Below are 24,676 nucleotides of genomic sequence, written 5' to 3'. Positions count from 1 at the left end.
GAAAAACCCTTAGCTCTGACACGGGAAAATTGTAATTTATGTTAATTTATTTTTCAAAGTTTCAAACGGATATTGTTTAATTCATAAGCATCGCACATTCTTTTTTATAATGATTTAAATATTTTTATTTAAAATCGAAACTAAAGTATAAGAGAGTATAGTCTGAAAAAAAAACAAAAAATTACACGAAAATATACAAATATGCGAAAATGAGCCTTGTATCTAACAGTTCAAGCATTTGATCAGTAAGTTAATTTTATTGATGAAATAATCTATTATCTTAACGATTTCTCAGCTGTTCGCTAACAGCAAAATTATTATATCTTAACTCCGAGCGTATGCACGCAGCGGTAGGATTCAATTTGAATTTTAAAATTCCAACTATAGAATGATGACAAACAGATTCAGCGATATGGGGCATCCATTATTTTATGGTCTCTGAACTTTTGTGGTCATCCTCACAAAGATCAGAATCCAAAGTCATGCTGGGGTGCTGGGGATCATCATAAAGTGGTCCATTCAGTTTCGGACATCAATCTAGATATTGCGAATGCGAGTTGCGGTTTTGTTAGGCGCAAGCATTTGGTTTGAAAACAGAAGGACTTAATTTCGCTTGGAGGACGTTCGAATTGGTTTCAAACTGGGAAGTTTGAAAGGATAGTTTGAAGTGTTTTACTTATCGAGATAACAGTGTCAAAAGTGCTACTTATTTATCACACTCTTCAGTTTCACATTAATACATATTAATACTTAGGTAATGTTTAAATATTGATACTTTATATTTACGTTATGATAAAATAAAGGATATATAATATAAAATTATACCTAATTTGGTATAATTAATTTAATATTTCATACGATTCACCTAATAAAAATGTTTCCATTGTTATAACATAATTAATAAATAATATTTTGGTTCTTAATGCTTGTTCTCGATTATTTTTTGTGGTCTTATAAAAAAAAATCAATATATCATCAATGCCTCTTTAAGACACTTAGTACAATCAAAGTTATAAAACGAGTGATTCCCCATTTCAACCCCAAGGAAGTAGCGTTATTTTAAATAGAAAGGGTTGAATCTGAACTTACTTCTATGTAAAACAAAAGAACTGGTCCTTATAAGGTTAATTTCGAAATTCTGTGAAATTCTATACACACGAAGATACACACGATACATACAAAGATTTGGTCTAACAATTTTACTATAATAATAAACAAATTAATTATATTTAAACCCTTTATAAGATGTTTTAAAGAAACTGATCACTCATCCACCATATTCAAATTATATCTGGAATTAAATAAATCTGAAAGGGGTAAACGCTATAAAAAAGTAATTAAAATACAAATAGTATTTGGATCTCATAATGCAGGTTTGCTGACCCTCGTCATTTCTTTGAACGGCTCAAGATTTATATTGTGAAACAAAAAAGGTTAATTTCTGTAAAGCTAATAGAGTGAAAATATTATTTTGCTATAAATTTTTCATTTTAATATTTTCCTTTTTGTTCTTTTTGGACCGCCGTAACTTTGATTGATTGATTGATGCAATATTTGTATTTTCTTATGTTTTTATAAGAAAATAATCTTAGAAATATGTGTATGTATAATGTTTTTGTATAAAACTAAGATATACCATAAATTTTTATGCTAACCGTTGCACACGCAACCATATGTGAGTTCTTAGTATCTATTTAAATATGAATGTAGATCGTATATATAAAATAAGTATGTATGTATACTGAAATTATTTTAATAAATATGAGGTTGATGAACCACCTTTTCAAACAACATCATGTCATACACGATGTATCATGAAGGACCAGCCTTTGATAGCATTGTAAGAAACAAAACACTTATTACTTTACTTAAATTTGTATCACGAGAATGTATACTGAGAAACATTTAGCATGAAATATATAATCGGGTATATGTGGGAACCCTTAGAACATCGCTGTAACGTAATATCTTGCGGTCTTCGTCAATAAACGAGCCACAATCGATCGGTCCCCGGCTATATTAATATTAAATTTAACATTTACATTTCATCGGCAACCCTGAAGACATTTGTAAGACAATTTGAAATAGTTATCACAAATGATTCCTATCCGGATTGCCTTCTTAAGAATAAAAATGTCGGGAAGAAGAAAAGCTTTTGCAAATTGATTAGGGTGGAAACTTTTTGTTTCACACTTTTCAATTTAAAAGTTAAGAGTCATTACCTAAAACTGTATAACTTTTATACGAAATATTTCTTTTTTTTTTTTGGAATTTTAAAGTCCTCGATATTCGTAACATTATGAGTATCAGAAAATTTAGTGATAGGTTGACCTGTGATATGTGCATATGTTATAGTATGTACATTTAGGTTGCCTTGTTAACCGTTGCTTAATTCGAACTGAACACAACATTTTTACTAACACGCGATTCAATATAAAATAAAACATAATTGGTTTCTTCATGGGGTTGAGTAGACCATTCCGATAATGGAGGTGGGTGCAGTTGATTTGGGACTTATTGGACCCGATTTTTACGCAATTTATCCGAGGGTTGTATCGTTATTCAATATAGGATTGACCCAAATCTAATAACGTCTTTCATATTTTTCTTTTTAATTGAACTACGCCAAGTAAAGTACAAGCATATTTTGATTAAAATGTTTGTTACCTGTAACACAAAAATAAATATGTATACACGAGTCAGTAATGTTATAATTTTAGAAGGAAAGTGGAGTTGTATAACGATTGTTTTACAACATTATTGTGAAGGTTTATTGTGCGTTTGAATTATTCCTTAATACACATTTACATGTAATTGTTAAAGAGATTGCGGTGATTAAATATTAGTATACAATTATAATCAAGCGAGGATGAAGATATATTTAGAAAGGTTGCATTCATTTTATATCCAAAATAAAGAGATTAATTTGTCTCCGTTTTATTCTTTGGGTTCTTTAGGTTATAAAAAATGATATAGCTACTAATTAAATTACGACAAAAGAGCAGAATGAAATACAAATAATTAACAATGAATAATTGATAAAATTCTGATTTAAATAAAACCTAAAAGCATTTTATTTAAACACGTTAACAAATATGGGAAAGTTGAGAAGCTTAACTGACAGTAAATATTTATAAAACATAATAATGTATTTTTATTAATTGTTTCTTTATAGCTCACTATAGCTGTTATCATAATAAGGAGAGGTATAAAAAATCAGCAACCTAATTTCCTTTATATACTTATAATGCGTTGGAAAAGTACTTGTATAATCATTATAATATATATATATATATACACTAAAGGATTATAATTCATGTTTATTTATTGCTTTGCTTCAGATACCATAGCGCTAAAGGATGTGCAGTTAATAGCGCCGTCTGCTGTCAGACTTGGGGACACAGTGCTCCTTGGCTGCAAATGGACTCTCGAAGGAAACGAGACTCTCTACAGTGTCAAGTGGTACAGAGGCAGACAGGAGTTCTTCAGCTACCTTCCCAAAGAATACCCGTTTACGAGAATATTCGCTCAACCTGGAATTGACGTTGATGTAAGTACTTAGCAAACCATTTATTACATTTAAAGATATGTTTTTATGACTAGAGGTTGCCTGCCGTCCCAAGTACGAGATAAAAATTTACTATGAATAGCAATGGGGTTAACATTATAAAAGAATGCACTGTTTCCCGTTAGGTATGAGATGTTTTATTTAATATGCATAAAAGAATCAAAAATATGTATACATTTTTAATATAAAAATATTATATTGAAAGAATTCTTTTGCTAGTTCCTAGAACATTAACTTTATACGTAAAGTGTTTTTAATTTTGGGTAGCACGTTATGTATTTACATTATTTATGAATAAATATTTAACCTTAATTGAGTAACAGCTATTTCCAGCAATCTTAAAAAAAGTATATACACATTTTTCATTTAATTACTTTAGTGTCTTCAAAATAAACAGCGGAAAATATTTGGCTATTCCGACTTACAAATTGTATTTCAATTTAATCATAGCCTTTTATAAGAACCCTTAACTCTCAATTCAATTGAACTCATGAATATTTGAAAGCTTCTAAATATGCCTTTCCGTTTCTTAATAATATTTATACACTGAACCTTTGATGTTTATGAACTGTACATGTTCCGTACAGGGATCGTTTATAATTTAGCCTTTTGATTTTGTGCGTATTATATTGACGTTCGAGCGGCAACTTAGGATCACATTACAATAGTAATCTTATGTAATATATTATAAGAGCGTAACATACCTTTTGTCGTAATGTGCCTCGAAGTTAATGAATAACATTAATATATTCTATGCTTCATTAAAACTTTATTTGCTTCATGAAATGGCATGAACAGTTTCTTAAAATATATATATTTTAAGTTTTTCTCGCTGCTTAAAAATTCGTGATAGAGCAGTCTCTGATTTAACTTAACATTAAGTACATAACATATGCAGCATTTTATTATAAAAAGATTATAGTTTCTACGTCTGCCGTTTCCCGACTTAAATAAGCTTGAGAATAAACTACACGTTTTAATTTAATGGAACCCATCCACTTGTGAGTTTTTGATAACACGAGATTTATTATTTACTGTTCTTATTAAAACTAACATTGAATTGTCAATTTCTACTGGTATATTAAATTTACGTGTCATTTCATTCGAGTAAAAAAAGTACTATATTTTCCTTAAAATGAAAATAGTACAAATTTTTGCGATCGTTTTATTTGATGAAACAATTCGGAACATTGAGTTATGATAAATGATGTCGAATTTTATTAAAATGTATAAAGGGACAGTTAAATGAAGGTACTGGTCTCGTATTTGTCAACCTTCATAACGTTATTACTTCGCCCTGTTACTTTCAAAGAACAATTAATCAAAACAATTAATTGTTAAGAGACAAACAGATCACAACTTCAGACTGAGTAAAATATTTTGAATGGCAACATTTAACCTCGACAATAACATTATCTGGTCACTTGGGAGTTGGAAACGCATTTTAATTTTCTATTGAATAATAAACATTCACGAAGGAAATTCATATACAATTCATACATAAAAGTGGCTGTGCAGAACACATATTTAACAAGTTCAAATAATACCACTTTATTATTTATGCTTCATTTGTGATTTTAGTTTTTAATAATTGAAAACTGTATGAAAAATACTTTAAAGGATAGTCAGTATCGTCATTTTATAGTGAGATCTAAGACTTTCGCGATTTTTATTCATTTAAATGAAACTAATATTTTTCGTATAAACTACGCGTGCTTTATTTTTGTAAAAAGCTACATACTCCCGACGTTTCGCTTACTTTTCAGCAACCGTGATCACGGGCAGACGAGATGTGAATGTCTGTCAGTTGGCAGACATGTCAGTCATTTTATTTTGATCCCTCATAAAATTGTTTTAATTTGAATCATATTTAACATATATAAAGACAGTTCGCGAAATTACATACTTTATCTTTTATTCCACTTTTGCGTTGAGCTACCAAATTTATTTCAGCAAAACAGTCTGTAAAGACTGGAAAATAAATGTATGAAATTTAATACGTTAGTTCATTAGTATTTTGTAATGTAAAAGGTTTTAAAATATCTTGAAAATAGTGAATAATATCCAATACAATGTCAATTTAAAGTTGGCAACACTAGATTCATTTTCATAAAGAAACGTGTAAAAATAAAAATTACATATTACAAACGGAACAATATTTTTCCTAAAAATTAATTTTGCAAACGCAATACTGAAACTAAGATGACTTTATTGACTGCATACTTAATTAATAATACGGAAGTGCCGGTAAAAAATGTTACGACTTGAAACAATTTACTTAGTGTGGAAAAAGGAATGAGTCATATCTTTTACGTTACCACTAAGTAATTCTGCGTACATGTTCGCTCCAACTTTATGAGTAACCAACTAAACATCTTGCCGTAATATTCTTTTATGAAAAATATATACTTTATTGACTTCACTCGCTGCTTTTTCGTTATTTATATTGTACTCGACGTTCCATGAAACCTAAATAACAAATTATATACAAAATGTTAATTTATTTTTATATTTTCTTAATCACTTTTTATTCTTATGTATATAATTGAAATGTTAAAATATACATTTGAATCATTAAATAATATTCAGCCTCGAAATTCCTTCTGTGATATTACATTTAAAACATAAAAGACATTTAATGTGAAGATGAACAAAACAATAACGAGAATGTGAAACATAAAAGAAGTTATAAACGTACCATGGTAGAGATTGTAATATATTCAACAGAAAAAGTAATTTCTTCCATTTGACGTAAGCTAAACATCTCATACAGTTCTCAATACATTTAAACAGTCCTGACCTGGCCTCTGTATATAGTAAACACAATTTTATAGATCGTTAACGCACTTTTCATGTTTTATTATGGACCATTGTTAGATTCGTTCTCTTTACGATCGCCACTAAAAACCTGCTCATTATATTACCCAGCATCAAAATATTACCAAGATATTGCTTTTTTTGATTAAAATTGTATGAGACAACGCACAAATGCAAACGTATAAATATTTGATGTTTATTTGGCTGTCAAATAACCATAATATATCCTAACCGGTGTATTATCACATAAAATATTATTTTCTTCCGGAAATATCATGTCTAAATGTCTCTGACTTACTAGTTTCTTAGTTATGGAATGGGTGACATAATTACTTTTCGACTTGTTTCCTTCCTGGAACAAAACCTTCATGTAATGGTAATGCGATCAACATAACATTGTATAACTATGTTTTATTTTGGACGATTTATATAAATTCATTTCTAAGATATTTTAGTATAGATAATAGATATGTATTTTTTTTGTAGCACTGAATTATTCTATGAGTTATGAGGATGTATTCCTAAACTAAGGCTGTGCTAAATATTTCATAACATTAACACATTTGCGAGGCATTTCGGCATTTGTAGTCAAAATGGAAAGGATAATGTGATGACGCTATTTTTAGGGTTACATTGTTAAGGCTGAAAACTTTGATACGTTTAGTTTAATTCTGGTAATAGCGTAAGATAATCTCGGGTCTGGGTCCACTAATATTTATCTTTCGAAGTGGCCAGACCTTAATTTTACGTGATACACACTCGTTGATTACATAATGTTTTACTAAGTGCCCACAAAAATAAACCTTTCTCCGCCATCTATCTCAAGTGGCCCTTTCGAGGTAAAAAGTTGCTCAATTATATTTACGGAAGGATTAGGTGTTAGGAAGTTCTTTGAATTACTTTTACTTCCCAGCCTGAATACGTTTTGATGTTGATTTTATTTTTAATACAACCTTTTAGATATATTTTGGGAGTGTTTGTTTAATTTAAGCATTTAATAGGTAGAATTAGTTTTATTTGTTAATATAGTAAGGCACGTAATTGATAACGATCTTTTGTGGTTTATGAAATCGATTGGCTATATCAAATAGTTATCAGGTAGCGTCTGCATAGCCATAATAATAAAAACGATACAAAGAAATTCTCATTCAATTCCAATTCCGGGTCGTTTCGATTTAGATTGAAATGATCAAGGGACACCTTCATTGCTCGGCGTTATTGTGTGTTTATTAGGACCGTGATGTTCCAATGCGGAATTGCTAGTTACTTCTGATAGGTTTGTTTTGAACAGATTTGCAATATTTGTGTTCATTATACATACATTCTATTATTTATTTTATATTTTAGATATATTTTGGTAAAGGGCCGCGGCCGGCCTTAAATAGCATCGATATAGTAATGTAAAGAAATATGATAATTTAAATTTATTTAGGAAAATAGCACCAATACTATTTATTTGACTTGTGATTTCTGTTGCTATTGATCAGAATGTGACGAAATTTCAACAGGTCTATTAGGACGTTAAACAGTGTTCTGGTCCCAAAAACTTTTATTTGTTGTATCTATATTTTTGTTGCATATTAATAACTTATTTATTATATTTAGTTGGTATAGATACATATATAAATAAGTAGATTCTTGAAACTCTTTCAATCTAAAACTACTGAATAATAATAATGATATTGAAATTGAATCATTAAACTATAGCCAAACTATGGGTTATGAGATGTTTCCGTGGGGATACTGCAACAATAGTATTTTATATGTAGTCTTGTGACAGAAACAGTAGATGGAGCTGTGAACAAAACGTAAAAATAATCATCTACCTAATCATATATTTTTTTTACAGCTCTGGGCATTGTTCAAAAGTTCAAGCGTTTTAAGTCACAGGCTATAATAAATTAGTACATTTTGTTTCCAATGTTTTTTTTAATAGTTAAAAGATGTCTCCGGGTTTTATTTATTTTATGACACAGTAGCCGATATTTTCGTTGACTTAAATTAAAAGCCGAAAGAAATTATTTCGAATATAATTCTCTGCATAAATGTGACTTTAAAAAAATATTGCAAAATTTAACAAAGCAATAAATAATATGTAAATCTATTACTTTCAAACCAGCAATAATAAAGGAACAGCGTTTTATATTTATTTATCAAATATTTAACGGGAAACTAAAGTAGAATTGATAAATAGAAAAAAAAAATTATGACATTTTATTGAGTTTCCGTTTTTCGGATCCGTAGGTTAAGACAAGTAGGAAAAATAGAGTCCTGTTTTTGAGAGAATTTTGTATTTTTGATTAACAAATATAATGACACTTCAAGAACACCGCATAGTCTAAAGATATTCCTCTGCTGGCTTTCTTTTTTTCAGTTGGGCTGGAAAAGCGGGATTTTTTAAACAAGATAAAAGTATTTTTTGCAAAACTTGACATAAATGAAATTCACTATCAGTGGCCTCGGGGACATATGACTATTAAGTATAATTTTGTTCTCGTTAGAGTCCATCCTCAGACTCAACCGTGTTGAAGAATCTAAATTCATCATTAAAACACAAGTATGTAAGTGTATCGGCTGTTGATATTAATGCCATGCTTATAACAACCGAGTATCTTGAAGATGTTCTACTATGCTGTGGGAAACACTTTTGGATAAATAAAGCCTCCCTGCCCCTTCGATTATGTTGTATTTATGTTGTTCTCGCTCCTTATACAGCAAAGGAGATCATGGCAGTGTCCTACAATCATCTTCATATCCGGATTCAAATATAGTCAATAAGGTATCTGTGGAAGGACATCAGAATAGCTCAAGCTTTGACGATGTGGCAGCATTGATCAGAGTCCACAAACGTAAGGCATAGAGGCCGGTTATATTGCTCGGTCTTTTGGATATTTTCACGGAGTATGAATCTGGACTATCGTTCTAAGGCCTTTCCAAAATTCAGCCTGATTAACAGGATGAGAAGAGTCCATTGTATGGGCACAACGGTTCAAACGTACCTGTTATTATCGGTTGGTAGTTTTCAATAGGTATGATCGTTATTCCTAAAGAACAGTTACACTTTACCTCTGTATATCATGAACCATTGCAGACACTGAAATTTAAGAGGGCAAAGCTCCTGTCGTAATCCCATCCTATCCTGAAGTTATGTTGTTAACAAACTGTTCGAGAATAATGCTAACATTGACCATATCGATCCTATGAATCTATTCGCTTAAATTGCGTGTGAATCTGACAGGCATATCGCTTCCGCTTCGAGATCTAGGTAAAAAATGTTGAGACGAGATCCTCATAATGTTTTCGATGTCGGCAAGTAGTACTAGTTTACGGCGGTACTTACCTGAGTTCTGTTAGATGATAGCTTATTTTAATATTTTGAGTCTTAACTCTTCTTAAGTCTTTCCTTTTATATTCTTTAACTTCTTTGATAAATCTCTGACGATCATTATCTCAAGTATTTTCATTATTTCTGCCAGCGTCTCGTCAGTGAGCTTCGTTGTTACTTCAGAGCTTTGGTCGAGAGTAATTTGTCTCAACTCGTTAACCAGCTCGACCAAGATCTTTCGTGGTTTCCAACATGGTACATCGGTTTTGTAGCTCAGCTGAAAATTTTAGTATTCAGCTTCGAGTCGAGGCAGATATTTTTTAAGAATCTCCTTTTTAGATGCGCTGTTTTTATATTCATATTTATATTGGGGTATTTATTCTGCTCATCTTATCAAAACATACAAAAGATCTAACCTAGCCACTCTCTCTCTCTCTATAAATAGCACAAAATATATTTACTATATAAAACTTTAAAACTATTAATAAATCTATTACCTTTATAAGATGCTACAAACAGATATATAAACTGAAAGGTGAAATATCATCACTATCCTTCTACGCACAAGGTTTAAACAATAAGTGCACATCAATTAGCCATTAAACTGTATGTCAAATAATTTAATATTAATTTAATACCTTGGTATCGAACTTCGCCACTCCTGGTCCGAGGCGTGCATGTTATATTGGGCATTAAGTTTAATGATCAGAGAACACTTGACACGGGTCTATTGAATAATGAAATATATCCGCAGTTTAGTTAATGACCTTTTCCGCAGCTTACAATCCTTGATGTTACTTTTACAAATAGTGTTCAAAAGTTGTTGAAATATTTATTTACAAAATATTCATATAAAAAATTAAATTTTTTCATAGAAATGTTATTAAGGAATTTGTTTTGTTGATGCTTTTTTTTATAAAAATTATAAATAAAGGGAAACGGGAATCATATTTTATTCATTATAATTTTACTCAAAGGTCCATCTTTTCAGTATTGACGGAATTATTTCTTATCGAGGAGTATCGTATCGTATATTATAAGGGAACGTTTTGCAGCTAAATAGAATGAGGTGATGAAATGGAAATATCTGAATAGGGTCAGTCATGACTTGAAACGTTTAAACATAACGGACTTATAATCATAACCTTTTATATTGTAGCCACTTACTTTAACGATAACATATTATGATTTCAAGATTCATTAGAATTATACCTTTTTTATATATGGTTAGCAGCAAGTTTTCGGCTTTAAAATTAATGTTTTTTCCTTTTGTGACAAAAACGATTACTTTTCGTTCATGAAGTTATAAGGTACATTGAAAGTAATATATTTGAAATTAATTTGTATAACACAAAATAATTTTTTTTCTTAGCTTTCCTTTGGCTAAAGAAAAAATTAAACTCATAATATCTTTTAATTAAAGAATCTTATTTTTATTTTGAAAAAAGTATACACTTTCTAATTTTCAGAGCCCTAAGACTTTCGCGAGTATTCATTTAAATGAAACTAATATTTTTCGGATTACGTCACGTATTTTATTATTTTTAAAACTACATACTCCCGACGTTTCGGTTACTTTGCAGCAACCGCGATCACGGGCAGACGAGATGTCAACAATACGCGTAGTAATCCAAAAAAATATTAGGTTCATTTCAGAGCTTTAATTTCTTTTAAAAATTTATTTAAAATCTTAAAAGAAAAAAAATATTTATAATGTATGGGATGATAAATTATTTATTTGTTAATTATAAAATTTAAGCTATAACCTTGAATATCCAATAATTGGCAGCTGATGTGTGAGCTGTCATTAAACCAAACGCACTTCCAATGAACACGGAACTGAGCTAATGATATTGGTACTAACACAACCACAACGGCTGCAAATATATGTTTATCGTGATTTTCCATTAAATTCATGCGATGTTTAAATGAAGTGAACTTTAATTTTATCATAACTGATACTTCAGTTTAGTTACAGAATATTTGATGTGCGATTTTACTTAATAATTTTAGAGTAAATCATTTGAAGCGGCTTCTTCTATGCACAGATAGAGTTGAGTTATAAAATTAAAAAAAGTCAGCCGAGACTTATGATAAAGCGTAAAAATAACTTCGAAATATAAACAAATATATATTTTTCTTTCTGAATGCGCAATAAACATAAATTCGACATGACGCTTGCAACGCTCGCATTCGACGGTACCTATCTTAATTATATATAATGGAAGAATCTCGTTAACCTACTTTAATTAGAGACTGTTAATTAGTAAGAGAGTTTTTGTTACAAAAGAAAATATCTAACAGACAACAATATACTTTGAAAAAAAGTATATTACTTTAGCACTTCACAAAATTTACGGACCTTATACAATTTGTTTGACATTCAGGTTTAACCTTGTAACATTTTAAATTCTATATAAACGTCATTAAAATGTTTTCAGGTCTTATTATATCTTTTATATTTTTGTTCTACATTTCGAGGTACAAAAATATGGTTATAGACATCTTTTAAAGTGGAAAGTTAGTTTTAAATTGCTCAGGTAAGGTAGTCCTACATTTATTTTGATACATCATGTATACAAAAAAATCTATAATCCTTCTAAAAAAACTATTTAAAAAAGTATCAAATACTTCTTTGTTCACAAATTCGCTCTTGTATATATTTATTTTTGTATGTGAACTTATATTGTTAACTCTATTTTTTACTAAAAAACTCTTGTTTTATTTCTAAACACGTTGTTTTTGTTTTACATCATTTTTAAACATAATCATAGTCGTTGTTTCGAGATATTTAAATACATTACAAATAAAGTTTTATTAAAATTCATGAAAACAAAAAGAAGACGGAAAAAACTTTCTGGCCTTACCCTCGGTCTCGACCAACTGTCCGAGAATAAAAAACTGAGAGAGTCAGGCTCAGCTAATACAATTTAAAATGACTTTAAAAATACAACGCTTATGTTGAAATGCAATTCTGCTTTCCTGTTGAAGAAAACTTATTTCTTTAAATTCTTTGATACCAAGTGTTGCAATATGATAGTAAAAAAAGACAGTAATAATATGTAAAATATACTCGTTACATTTAGTTTGAAGCTTTTTTACTAAACGGCATTTGTTTTTTTTTTATTTTGACACACTTTACAAACACTGATATACAGAGGAAACTTCAACATGAACCAGAAAAGCACCAATATTAAAGAAAGGGATCAAATATTACTGATAAATTGAAATTCCTTTTATTCGACACGAACTCAGCCCATTTCTCTTTGCCAGAGAATCTATTTCAAATACCTAAGCGCAAACGACATAGTTGATAGTCAGAATGAGTAGAACATTGACTCGATCGGGGACATTGCCAAATCACCGAGAATTCACTATTGTATTTATTTTATTCGGATATCAGTGCGAGAAATAATGAATAAATTTTTGTGCAACGAGAATAATTGTTTTTGGGATATTTTTACATTATTACATCTAGTAACTTGACATCTACTATAAAAAAATTTCGCCTCACAATAAATTTTATATTTGAAATTTCTCCGAATTTTTTGATCATTCAGGATGAAAAAATTATGTTATGTCGATATAAAACCTCCAAGCTCGTTTATTTTTTGCTAGTTATTATGGTTTCTTATTAGAGTATAAATTAATGTCCAATGGTTATAGGATGTTTTTTAATTAAAATATATATATATTGGCTTTCTTCAATACGCACGTGTGGTAAATAGTTAGGTTTGGATGAGAGAGAAAATTACTAAGAAATTAATGATTTTTTTTTTCTATAAAAGGACAATTGTCGACGAAGTTAATAAATATGTACAAACAAAGTTGGCTGTGGACAAAACAATAAAAGAAAGCACAAAAATCCATTTGAGGGACTGTCAAAAGAAAGAAATAAGAAACAAATAACAAAAAAGATTTCCCTAAACAGACTCACAGCAGTTAATTTATATTGAGAAAAGGATATCGATAATAAAATACAGAAATAAGAAGAAATCTGAAAAATAGCGGTCCAGTCCACCCTTTGTCTATAAGACTACCAAAAAAATATATAAAAGTAGTCACTCCGAGCTGACATTAATAATGAGGCGATGTCGTTAGAAATTAGAATGAAGTATACAAGGAAAATATAGGAACTATAATCCAATCGAGTGACGCTATGAAAAAAGTAGGACACAAGATAATGTTGATTATAGAAATGAAGAATACGATTTATTTAATCGTGAAGCCAATATATTATGTTAGTTACTAAATATAAAAGGCGGTGGGATAAAAATACTGTCATTACTAACCGCGTAAGCGGCTTTGTATGCTTCATAACAATGTATATAATTTAGTGTTACCAATAAGCTTATTTTATACATAGTAAAAACATTGTTTTGAGCCTACGCAAGTACTGTATACATTTAAATGAAACTGAGTATTTCGGCTACTAACGCGTTTTTTATTATTTTATAACAGAATCGCAACGTTTCGGTTCCTTTACAGCAAGCGTGATTACGAGTAAACGGGATTAAAAAGTGCTATAAGTTATTTCTGGTTACAAAGCCACATAATATATAATAAAATGTTGTTATAGGTGTCAAGATCCACTTCACAACAGGTAGTCCTGCGAGATGCTACCCGCGCGCTAGCCGGTCGCTACCGCTGCGAGGTATCAGCCGACGCACCTTCCTTCCATACTCAAGTCCGATCAGCTTTCATACACGTCGTTGGTGAGTTGCATCATTAACTTTAACATCTTATACATTATTCATAGCGCCATTTTATTATTGTTTATGATAACGTGAGGGAATATAGAAAAAAAATTATGAATAATAATATAGATTGTGATATAATTCATTGAAGACTTCAAGTCTTAAGCTCTCAGTAACCGCAGTTCTACTGAGTTTCATTTTATTCTTTCCCCAGCTTATTTTATATTCCGTTCCGACCGGCACAATCGGATTTATGTATCTTGAAACTTGAACTACAACGACGATAGCTTGTATACTAATATTTTCATTTAGTTCTTTTGCTTTGTATTCAAAAAGTATCAAAGTGGTTTATATAAATGCCCTCTTATAAATAAATAAAAAAAGCCTGCAGAATTACCGTGGAATAATACCTAAAGACAATTTTTTTCTGATTTTCAAATTGTAGAAGGTTACTGTAAAGAAATACACTTACTAAAATATTTATTTGTGTAATTATTATAAAAATTTAAATATATTGGCATATACCATACTAAAAAAATTAATCAGTTGAAGGCAAAAAACTGAAGTTTGCAAGTCTACTGTTTGTAAGGCTACCTTGACCAAGGGTGTATCAACCTCTGACGATGTGCAAAGTTAAAATAGCTTAGGTATAATATCTGCTTCTTGATAAAATAACAGCATGTTCTAAGATTACCAAATAAAATAATGTTATTAAATTACATAACCCACTTCATATCCTATCTTAAAATTAAAGACAACTTATAGATGTTGCACTTTGTGCTAACAAATGCAAAATATTGATTCTAGAAAATTTAATATCAGTAGACGTAAAGTTTTTTAAAGATGACATTATCCACTAAATGTTGCCAGAATAGGCAATTCTTGATGATACAGAAAATTGACTAATTGAAGAACTGTCAAAAACAAGTCACCTTAAAAAATATTTCTTGTTCTTAATTAATAAAAAATTAAAAAAAAAACTTAATGAACTAAAATTATTTCTTTTTAAAAAGTATTATAAATCTATTGGATTGTATTTAAATATATTTTTTTTATTCAAAATTATTTTAAGCGTAAAAATATTTACTAGAAGTGTTATTAGTATATACATATGTATATATTTATTTCAATGTGAAACAATTACCGTGGCTCAGCAGTGGCCAAAACTAAGCTGTAATGGTTTTTGTTTTATTTGTTCCCAGTTTTATTTATTCGGCTGACGATTTTTACTCGTTTTAGGCGTCACAAACATACACTGTTTTATTTTTCGTACTACTTTCAATTCGTTTTAATAGAGCCGATTGTTCTCTAAAAATAAGAGACATTCAATTCTGAACTATAGGCGAAGATTATGTAGTTTAGAGCAATTTATGTGCCTTTGTAATAAATAGATATATTTTTAGTCTTATTCAATATATTATGTGAATCGACAGCGTTTTATAGTTAGAAGTTATTAAAATATCCATGTGACATTAGCCTTCAAACGGTTCAGTCTAGAAACTGATGGTCATAAAAATGATAACTTTACAGATTAGCACTCGTATTAGCTATTTATCAAAGTTTTTGTATAAGGTGGAGGTACAGGATTTTTTTAATAAAATCGCTGAGACATGCATCAACTCATAATATCCATTTAACCTCTTTTATAATTAATAGGTTTAGAAATAGTTTCATTTAATTCATTATTCGTTACTTATCCAATTCAGTAGTCAATACTTTATGTAATTTAACAAAAACGAATAAAAAACGACTGCTTTTATCTAACATAGATTTTAAATACTAATCGATTTTTTTTTATTAAACTAAACTTATAATATTTAAGGTTCGTAGTTTCCGATATAAATTCAAGATCACAGTTTTCACATATATTATAATGGATATAGTATAGCAACCAATTTGTACAGAACCGAAAAGATTTAAGAGAAAAGAATACATTAAAGAGATTATTATATAAATATTGAGATTATTATTAAAATACACAAAAAAAAAGAATAGAATAGAAAATTTACCGGTACGAGAAAGTTTTGAGCCGTTGACTTCGAAAACGTCGCGTTTATTTAGCTTTGTGCCAATTAAACTATTGTGCCACTGAAGTATGAATCAAGTCAGTGAATTACGTACTCTTTATATTTAACAGTAACAGTCTTTTAGTTTAAAATAATTTTTATAACATTAATACAATATGTTGAGCTTAAAACTCGAATTAAATCATGCTTATCTTTTTGTTACACCATTAAAATTTATAATGCCTCGCGTGTTATAATCAATTCATTCGATAATTCAGTAAGCCGTTGGCTATAATGATTTTAATGAAATCGTTGGAAAAAATTTGCATGCAAATCCGAGTATGAACCCTAAGCGTTATTAAAAATGAGAGATTGAGAGGAAATTCATTGTGAACTCAATAATCGATATTAAGTTATTAAATATTCGGTATGAAAATAGATTCCCCGGGGATCGTTCGTCGGTTCATTTTATTTTGATTACTGAGCGTAATATTGAAGTAATGGATGCGGAAAATCAGTGCCGAATGAATTATACCTGCAGGTTGTAAGAAAAGGTCGTAAAGGAGCTTCGGATAAGGCGTAGGCTGTTTGTATAGGAAAGGTATGGTTCTTTTTTTACTTTTCAACCCTAAAATCTACCCTAAACCCTAAATCGAAGACTCACTGTACTTGAAAGTGACTTTGTTCATCCTTCTTTATTCTCTTGCCTCTAAGTAATTTTTTGTTAAGCTGAAAGAATTAGTCCATTCCAGTCAAAATATGGTCACTCACTAGAGATTCTGTTTTCTACTTATATCCATAATGATGAATAATATTCAATATGTTTTGGGGATATTACTAAGTATTTTTGTTTTGTTATTTCATATGAAAAAAAAAATATTTGACTGATTGACTGACTGAACAGAGAACAGTATTACAACAAGGAAAACAACTCAGCCAGATCATCCAAAATTAAAAGACAGTGATGTTTAAATGTTTGAAAGTGTCTTATGTCCTTTTTATCCAACTTATCTTGAGGTATCAAAACAGACACTGAGACCACCTGTCATCGTAGAATCTAGTATTGCGTGAATAATTTAGATCTCTCTTGTTGTGTTATCAATATATATCATTATGGGACTAGAAAATGCTAGCAGATTAACAAAAGAAATACATTACATTAGAAGTAGATAATTAAAATCCTTAGATTTGATGTCATGTCGCTTTACAAAATGTTTGTTAATTAAATAGTTACGCTTTGAAACTCTGTACGTCCTATAAACACGAAACAAAAGTTGTTGACACGAATGTTACAGCAACGCGATAAAATATCGTCGGAACGTTCCGATGTTCGTCTTTTCATTAACTTATATTGATTTCTGGGTTTTCAACCAAATTTATCTCTTGAAATAAATCAAAAGTATGTAATCATGACCACAAATATATAATCATGACACATGTACGAGCACACTCGCATATGTTTTAGCATAGTGTAAACATTTCTATAAAAATAATATAATTAAATTGACGCTGGTCGTGAGACTCTCTCTTTTAGTAGAAAATATCTTGAGATTAAGTTAATAATGACAGCTTGTTTTGATTGATCATATTTTTTAAATACTCATATAATTATATCTACAATAAAAACTATCACATTTTATTTCTATCTAAATAATGTTTTATTGTTCTGTACTTAAAAACGTATATTATTATATTAATTATTTTAGCTAGATTTTTCTTCCCACCTACCTCAGGTATACTTAACATTTCCTTTAGATTGTATAGTTATGTTTTGTTTCAAAGAGAAAGAACCTTTTAGTGTCGCACAAGATTTTCCACCCTAATATGACATAGATTTGTAACATTTAAAAAATGTTGTAGGTATTCACATTAAATAGTTTTCTTCAAAGGTTTATAAAACTTCCTTCATCATTGATAAAATGTATTTTTGTTCTTTAAAAAATTAAAACTTACATTTTGTAAGACAAATGTCATTGAGATTAAAATTATTTACTACACTAAGTATAATTTTGCATTGACAAACACAATACATACGACTCTTTTCCTATTTCTCCTTCAATAACCGGCCATTATAATATAACGTGCGAAGGTTTATGATTGAAAAGCCATTGATGCTCCTTATGTACTGTGATGAAACAAAGTTAGGGTAAAAGTAGTAATTATGACATTTGCCTTTGTGGCAATTAGCTTACACCAAATGTTAGTAAATATAAAATGTAATTGTCTATACAATATCTCCAACTTTCAATAACAGCAATCAAAATAAAAAAACAATTAAATTTCTATTGCACATTAACCATCAATACCATTAAAAATAAGCATTCTTATCACAACAAGATGCTGAAGATTATTCTAGTCCCGTACGGAATTATCCCACGTCGTACCTCTAAATCACTTTCAACAAATGGCCGGCGATCCCTCAGACTTAATTTGAATATCATAACAATCTGACCAGTCCGAGATCCGTCTAGATCCGAAGACGACGCTCGACTACGTAACGTTGATAAACTGTGAAACGCGGAAGTATGTTGATGATTTATTTACGTAAATTCCGACTTCAGTCACAATTTATTGCACCAGTAACTTGAGGGATAGGTTTGTCGATACAAGTGATATTCAATATATTATTATATTAATGTTGTTTATTCTTTTATGTTTTGAAGAAACGGAAATATTTCAATTTATACAAATATGTTATTTTATATACATAGATTTGTCACTTAATTTTACTTCATGGTATTTTATTATTGTTGAATTGAGTTAAAAATATAGTATTCTCTTACTGTACTTTATTGGGTAACTGCATTTGGGCCCAACAGATATGTATTTAGTATTTAATTTTAATAAATTTTAATGTTTATTGAGAAATTAATGTATTTGTGTTTAATACTTTATTTTATTTTTATTGTTAAGTGCTAATTTAAAAGAAAAAAATAAAGAATCTCTAAGATAATTATAGTAGAAACAATTTTTGTAGAATACAAGTTATAAAACTCGTAATGATTGTACGAATTTATAAGTACTTAGAAAAAATTTAACACTTATGTTAAAGATTTACCTTGACTTTAAAATATTAAGGCTCATTTGAACATTCCTCTGATTGAATATTTATATTGTGAGAATTTACAAAAGTTTTTGACTAAGAATTATTTAGTGCCATCAAAATGTTGCAAAATTTAATTGAATTTCCAGCTTCAGCAAGTTTGGAGAGAAGGCAAATGCTTTTCAGTGTGAAATGAAATTGTACGGACCGTATTGTTTTTACTAATGTAATCTTGTTTGTATTACGGATTCCATACGATGGACAATTAAGTCTTATGGATCAGTTTCAAATAAGGATTTGATTTGAAAATTATTCTTGAAGTTCACCGAGGTCATGGATCAAAAATAATTTGATGTTATATCCATACATACATACATATTGAATTTTCGACGAGAAATGTGCATCCGACTGATTTATAGTAAGCTTTAGAATATATTTCATGAAATTTACTTCAAGTCGTTTATATTCAAATTTATATATATAGTATATTCATTTATATTACATTTTGAAGTTGTTTTTCTCCGCTTACAGTGGATTGAACTCTCTTCCTTACTGTGTGTGTAAATGTGCTCAGGCGTGTGTGCGTGTTTGTGTGGGTGTGCTCGTATATGTGTTAATATATAAATGAGGTTTTACATTATAAATTAAATATACAAAATATCATAAGTAACATTTTGGAAACAATTAAAAATTATGTTGTTATAACTTGCTTATTCAACATTTTTGTTTTTCTTTTTTACTTATTTACAATCCATTACTTCGTTTCCACAATAAAACTGTCATTTAATAAATAAAAAAGAACAGGGATAAAGCTTGCATTCCATAGCGTACAAAATAAAATCACTAAGACTTCCAATTACGAGTACGTTTAAAAATTTTGTTTTAAAACAAACTTACCTCTTTTCATCCGACGAATCGAAATGGCTTTGTAACAAATAATTATTCATTAAGAAAGCAAGTTTTTATTATAATAACAAAATAAAAAAGTTTTTAAAATATTTATAATTACTTTGCAAGTATAAAAGCGGTTATAGCATTAATTAAGTATCCGGACAAGTTAGATGTTTTAGTGTTGCGGAGAATTAATGGAATAACGATAAAATATGCACATACATAACGACTACCTAACTAAGTCATTGTAAATAAACCGTAATAATCCTAATAAAAGTTGTGTTATATTCATTCTAGTTATATATTTTTCCACTCTCAACACCTGTTATTACATTTTAATTGGATTATAAAAGATTTAAACCTTCCTCCTGTTGCTTTTTGTACTCGTGTTGTGTTTTGAAAAAAGATTGTGAGTGTAATGAAAAGAAAATTTTATGAAAAAAAATACTTATTTGCTTAATCCGACAAACAGCATTCGAGAAATAAAATTTGTTAAATAAAAACTTATTTACTTACTTTCATTTAACACATTTAAACTCTTAAAAAGTGGATTTCGAAAAAAAGCTTTACCCGTTACCTTATATAAGGTAAAATAGGTTGATGAAGTTTTGTTATTTTAATACCATAAGGTTTTAAGTGATATTAAACAACTACTTTGAAATATCGAATAACTTTTATATTAGATAATACACATTTTTCTGGCATCTATTTTAATAAAAAATATTAAATGAAATTTTGCGGAGGTTCGCATCTTTATTACAGCGTCCAATGTGTACAATGGAAAAACAAAGAGTGCTTTCTAACTAATATCCTGTGCCATGTCTGGAAAAACGTCTGTAATAAACTCCTTACTGCTGTGACATCTACTTTAAGTCGTTTCTGCCTCCTAGATTCTTTTTTTATTTCATTAAGCCCTTATAGTATTCAAAATTCTAGTTTGTCAAAGGATTCAATTTTAGAAAGAGAGTTTTTTTTAAACTAAAAGCTGCGCATAGAGAGTGGATTTAAATCAAAATCACGTGCCTTTTTTTTGGGTTAACGCAATTTTGCTGAATCGAAAATGGAAATAGATAGGTATTGCAGCAACAAATTAAATTGGGAACTAGGATTTACTGGTAAATGTTCCAATTAGTGTATCGGTGGGTCCGCTTTGAGACAAACGAGATTGCCTACAACAAGCAACTGCTTCTATGTTAGCTGAATTCGTGATTGGGCGTGATTTTACATATATTTTGATAACCATAGTTATATTAAATGACAGATTTAAGTAAAAATATTGACTCTGAAAAAAATCCCTCCAAAAAATTTTCTAAATATTTCGTGCGAAATTTCTAAGTTTTAATAAAAAAGTTTAATTTGAACTATGTGAAAAAAAAGAAGAAAAAGTAATCTCGAAGGTTTTCGTAATGCTTATTTTTTTATATGTGAGCATTTCTTAGAGGCAATCCTTTATAAAAATTTGACAATTTACTTACAAATAAATAAATAAATAAATTTTATATACAACAATTGATATTTACCTTTTTTAAAACTTTTAAGGTTATTAATCTGTATACAAATTAAACAACACATTCCTTACCGTAGTATTTTAAAATCAAATTTGTTACAACACACATTTTAACACTCCGTAAAAAATATATATTTAGATGCCTGTACTTTAATAAAACAATTCCATAAAAACTTTTCAACTTTATATTTCAATTGGGAAATTTAACTAAATTTCATAGAGAATTTCGTCATTAATGATTTTATAAATTTTCTCTTTCAATTTATTTGTGACATTTAAAAGAATTGTTCAAAGATTAATAAAGAAAAAACTTTTTAATTTTTCAATTATGAGCAAAATACCAGTCTTAAATAAGGTACAAGCTGTGTTGTTGTAAACTCGCAACCGTAAAGCATTGCCAACATAGAGCATTAAATTAATGTCTATAAAAACCCTTAATCACTGTCATTACACCAAATGCTGCGTAATTGGAAATTTGCACTCGAGTTGACCTCAAACAGCTAGTGTTGTGTTCAACTGGTCACACAAATCATTCTAAATGTAAAAACCAGTTTAAAAATGCAATGGTAAATTAAACAAGAATCGCAACTGTTTAAGAACGGTTTACAAATACGCGAAGATCATATTTGATTCATCCTGTTTGTCAAATAATATATTATTATATAGCTTTATTTATTCAGTAATCTTTTGGGCAGTTTCTTCACTAAAAACTTACCACTACCGATTGTTAGTAAATTTTCACATAAAGAGCAGTGTGCAATTTCCTCTGGGTTAAACCATTGTATTGAGAATTTTTTTTAACTATTTTAAAATTCCCTAATTATTGTTACAGTTCACTAATATAACACCGTATTTTTTCGTATGGTAAAGATAAATACGGAAAGCTCTTCAATTTTTTTTTTAGATCAGTTAACACGAACTAAGTTTCAAACACATATACCCAAGGAATACAAATTTATCTATGGAATTCGAATGTTTAAATGAAACTAATATTTTTCGGATAAACTACGCGTGATTTATTTTTGTAAAAAGCTACATACTCCCGACGTTTCGCTTACTTTTCAGCAACCGTGATCACGGGCAGACGAGATGTGAATGTCTGTCAGTTGGTCCTGTTATTTATCACCTACCGCCATCGATTTCTAAATTTTCTGGCGTACCGCTCTGGATGCCGGCAGAATGCGCTTACGGTGTCTTGAGGTGTGGTTACGGACATGGAATTTTATATTTTTAAGAAGAGCGTCCCAGGTGTTTGATAGATTCCAGTCATCTTCTCTATTGAAATTGGGATGTTTTTTAATTTCAATAGCCTCGCGGATTAACCTCGGATTACTTGTCTTCACGAGCGAGGATTTGAGGTTTATCAAACTGAATGTAGTGGCCTGGTTTGTCTATTGTGTGTTCACACACTGCTGACTTTGACACGCGCCTATTTTTGATATCTGAGATGTGTTCCTTAACCCTTGTACTTATGCTCCTCTTTGTCTGTTCAATGTATGACATGTCACAGTCACAATCGAGTTTGTATACACCCGCTTGTTGCAAAGGAATGTTACGCTTGATTGGTCTCAAGTATTGGCTCACTATTCTGTCAGTAACTCCCTTCACATATGGTAGTATCGCAGGTTGTCGTTCAACCGTGGGTGGCCTCAAGTGGTTTTTGCTATGCTGGCGAGGCAAGGGCAGGTTGTTGATGGTGAGAGCATGGTTTACAAGCTGCAGCTCGGCCTCCAGGTGGTCAGCATCACAAAGGTGTTGGGCTCTCTGTAACAAAGATTTGCCAACGGTAGCTAACTAGATAGGGGGGTGGTGTATGTTACCATTGAGATACCTATCCGTATGTGTAAGTTTCCTATAAACATTATGTCCCAAAGTATCCGAAAAATATTAATTTCATTTAAATGAATATTTCTTTACATGTCACATATATTCTGATTTAAATTCCTAACGGAAATCTAGTTTATTTAAAATCAAAGTGGCCAATTGGAGCTAGTTTTATATGTAAGCATCTCGTATTTCGATGAAATCGTAACATTAAGATCTAACATACATATATAAACATCTGGGTCTAGTATAGTAATTGTATTATATCCTCCATTTTATTAATTTTATAGATCTTGAATAACATATTCACGAAATTACTCCTTCAAGTTTTGAGTACACGTGAATACTTCGGCAACATTGCACATGATGTAGGTAACAATTTTCAAAATTATGCATTGTGCTGAAATCCATTCATAGTCACATATAGAAACATTTTTGAAGTCGGATTGTGGAACAACAAAACAATAATTAAATATGAAGACAAATATATTTCAATGAAATGAATCATACACAGAAGTTCCAATTTCCATTTAATTTCGTTTGACATAATACTAGCAGCTAATATAGCGTGAGAGCGAATGTCGCGAACCCGACCACATTAGTTGTGGGTGGTCACCACGAACAATTATCGAGTTTAAGCCTCGCATTAATAACGCATAACGGGCTTTGCGCTTGACTTGCGGCCGCATGCATAATTCTGCGGCGACTAATCGCTTCACTAGCTCTAGAATTCGCATTAAAATGTTTTAGAGCTTGTTCAATTGAAAATCATCCAAATTTGACATTTTAACTTTTTCTTTTTTTTTTTTTTAATAAATTTTGCATAACCCTAAATGACAACGCATTGAGTTGTAGAATTATTAATATATGACATTTACTACATGATATGATTGTTATAGCTTTGTACCGTGGTAATTTAACAATCTGTTCGAGGAACTGTTTTCAGTTCTTATAAGCATCTAACTGGAGTATTTTGTAAAAAAAAAGTATTAGCTAGG

At 29.8% G+C, this 24,676-nt stretch overlaps 1 protein-coding gene across 1 annotated transcript in view; it reads left to right on the top strand.

Moving 5' to 3' along the window:
- LOC116765722 (uncharacterized) overlaps window positions 1–24,676 on the top strand; it is a 127,178-nt gene that overhangs the window by 46,204 nt on the left and 56,298 nt on the right. Inside the window, exons 3-4 of the mRNA XM_061522075.1 lie at window positions 3,342–3,550; window positions 14,290–14,425. Coding sequence (XP_061378059.1) covers window positions 3,342–3,550; window positions 14,290–14,425 — 345 coding nt within the window. The remainder of the gene's footprint in view (window positions 1–3,341; window positions 3,551–14,289; window positions 14,426–24,676) is intronic.

This window comes from Danaus plexippus, chromosome 11 (assembly GCF_018135715.1).
Source record: "Danaus plexippus chromosome 11, MEX_DaPlex, whole genome shotgun sequence".
Taxonomy (NCBI): Eukaryota; Metazoa; Arthropoda; class Insecta; order Lepidoptera; family Nymphalidae; genus Danaus; species Danaus plexippus.
The sequence above is the reverse complement of the archived record's forward strand: the minus strand, read 5'-3'. Positions and strand labels throughout refer to the sequence as shown.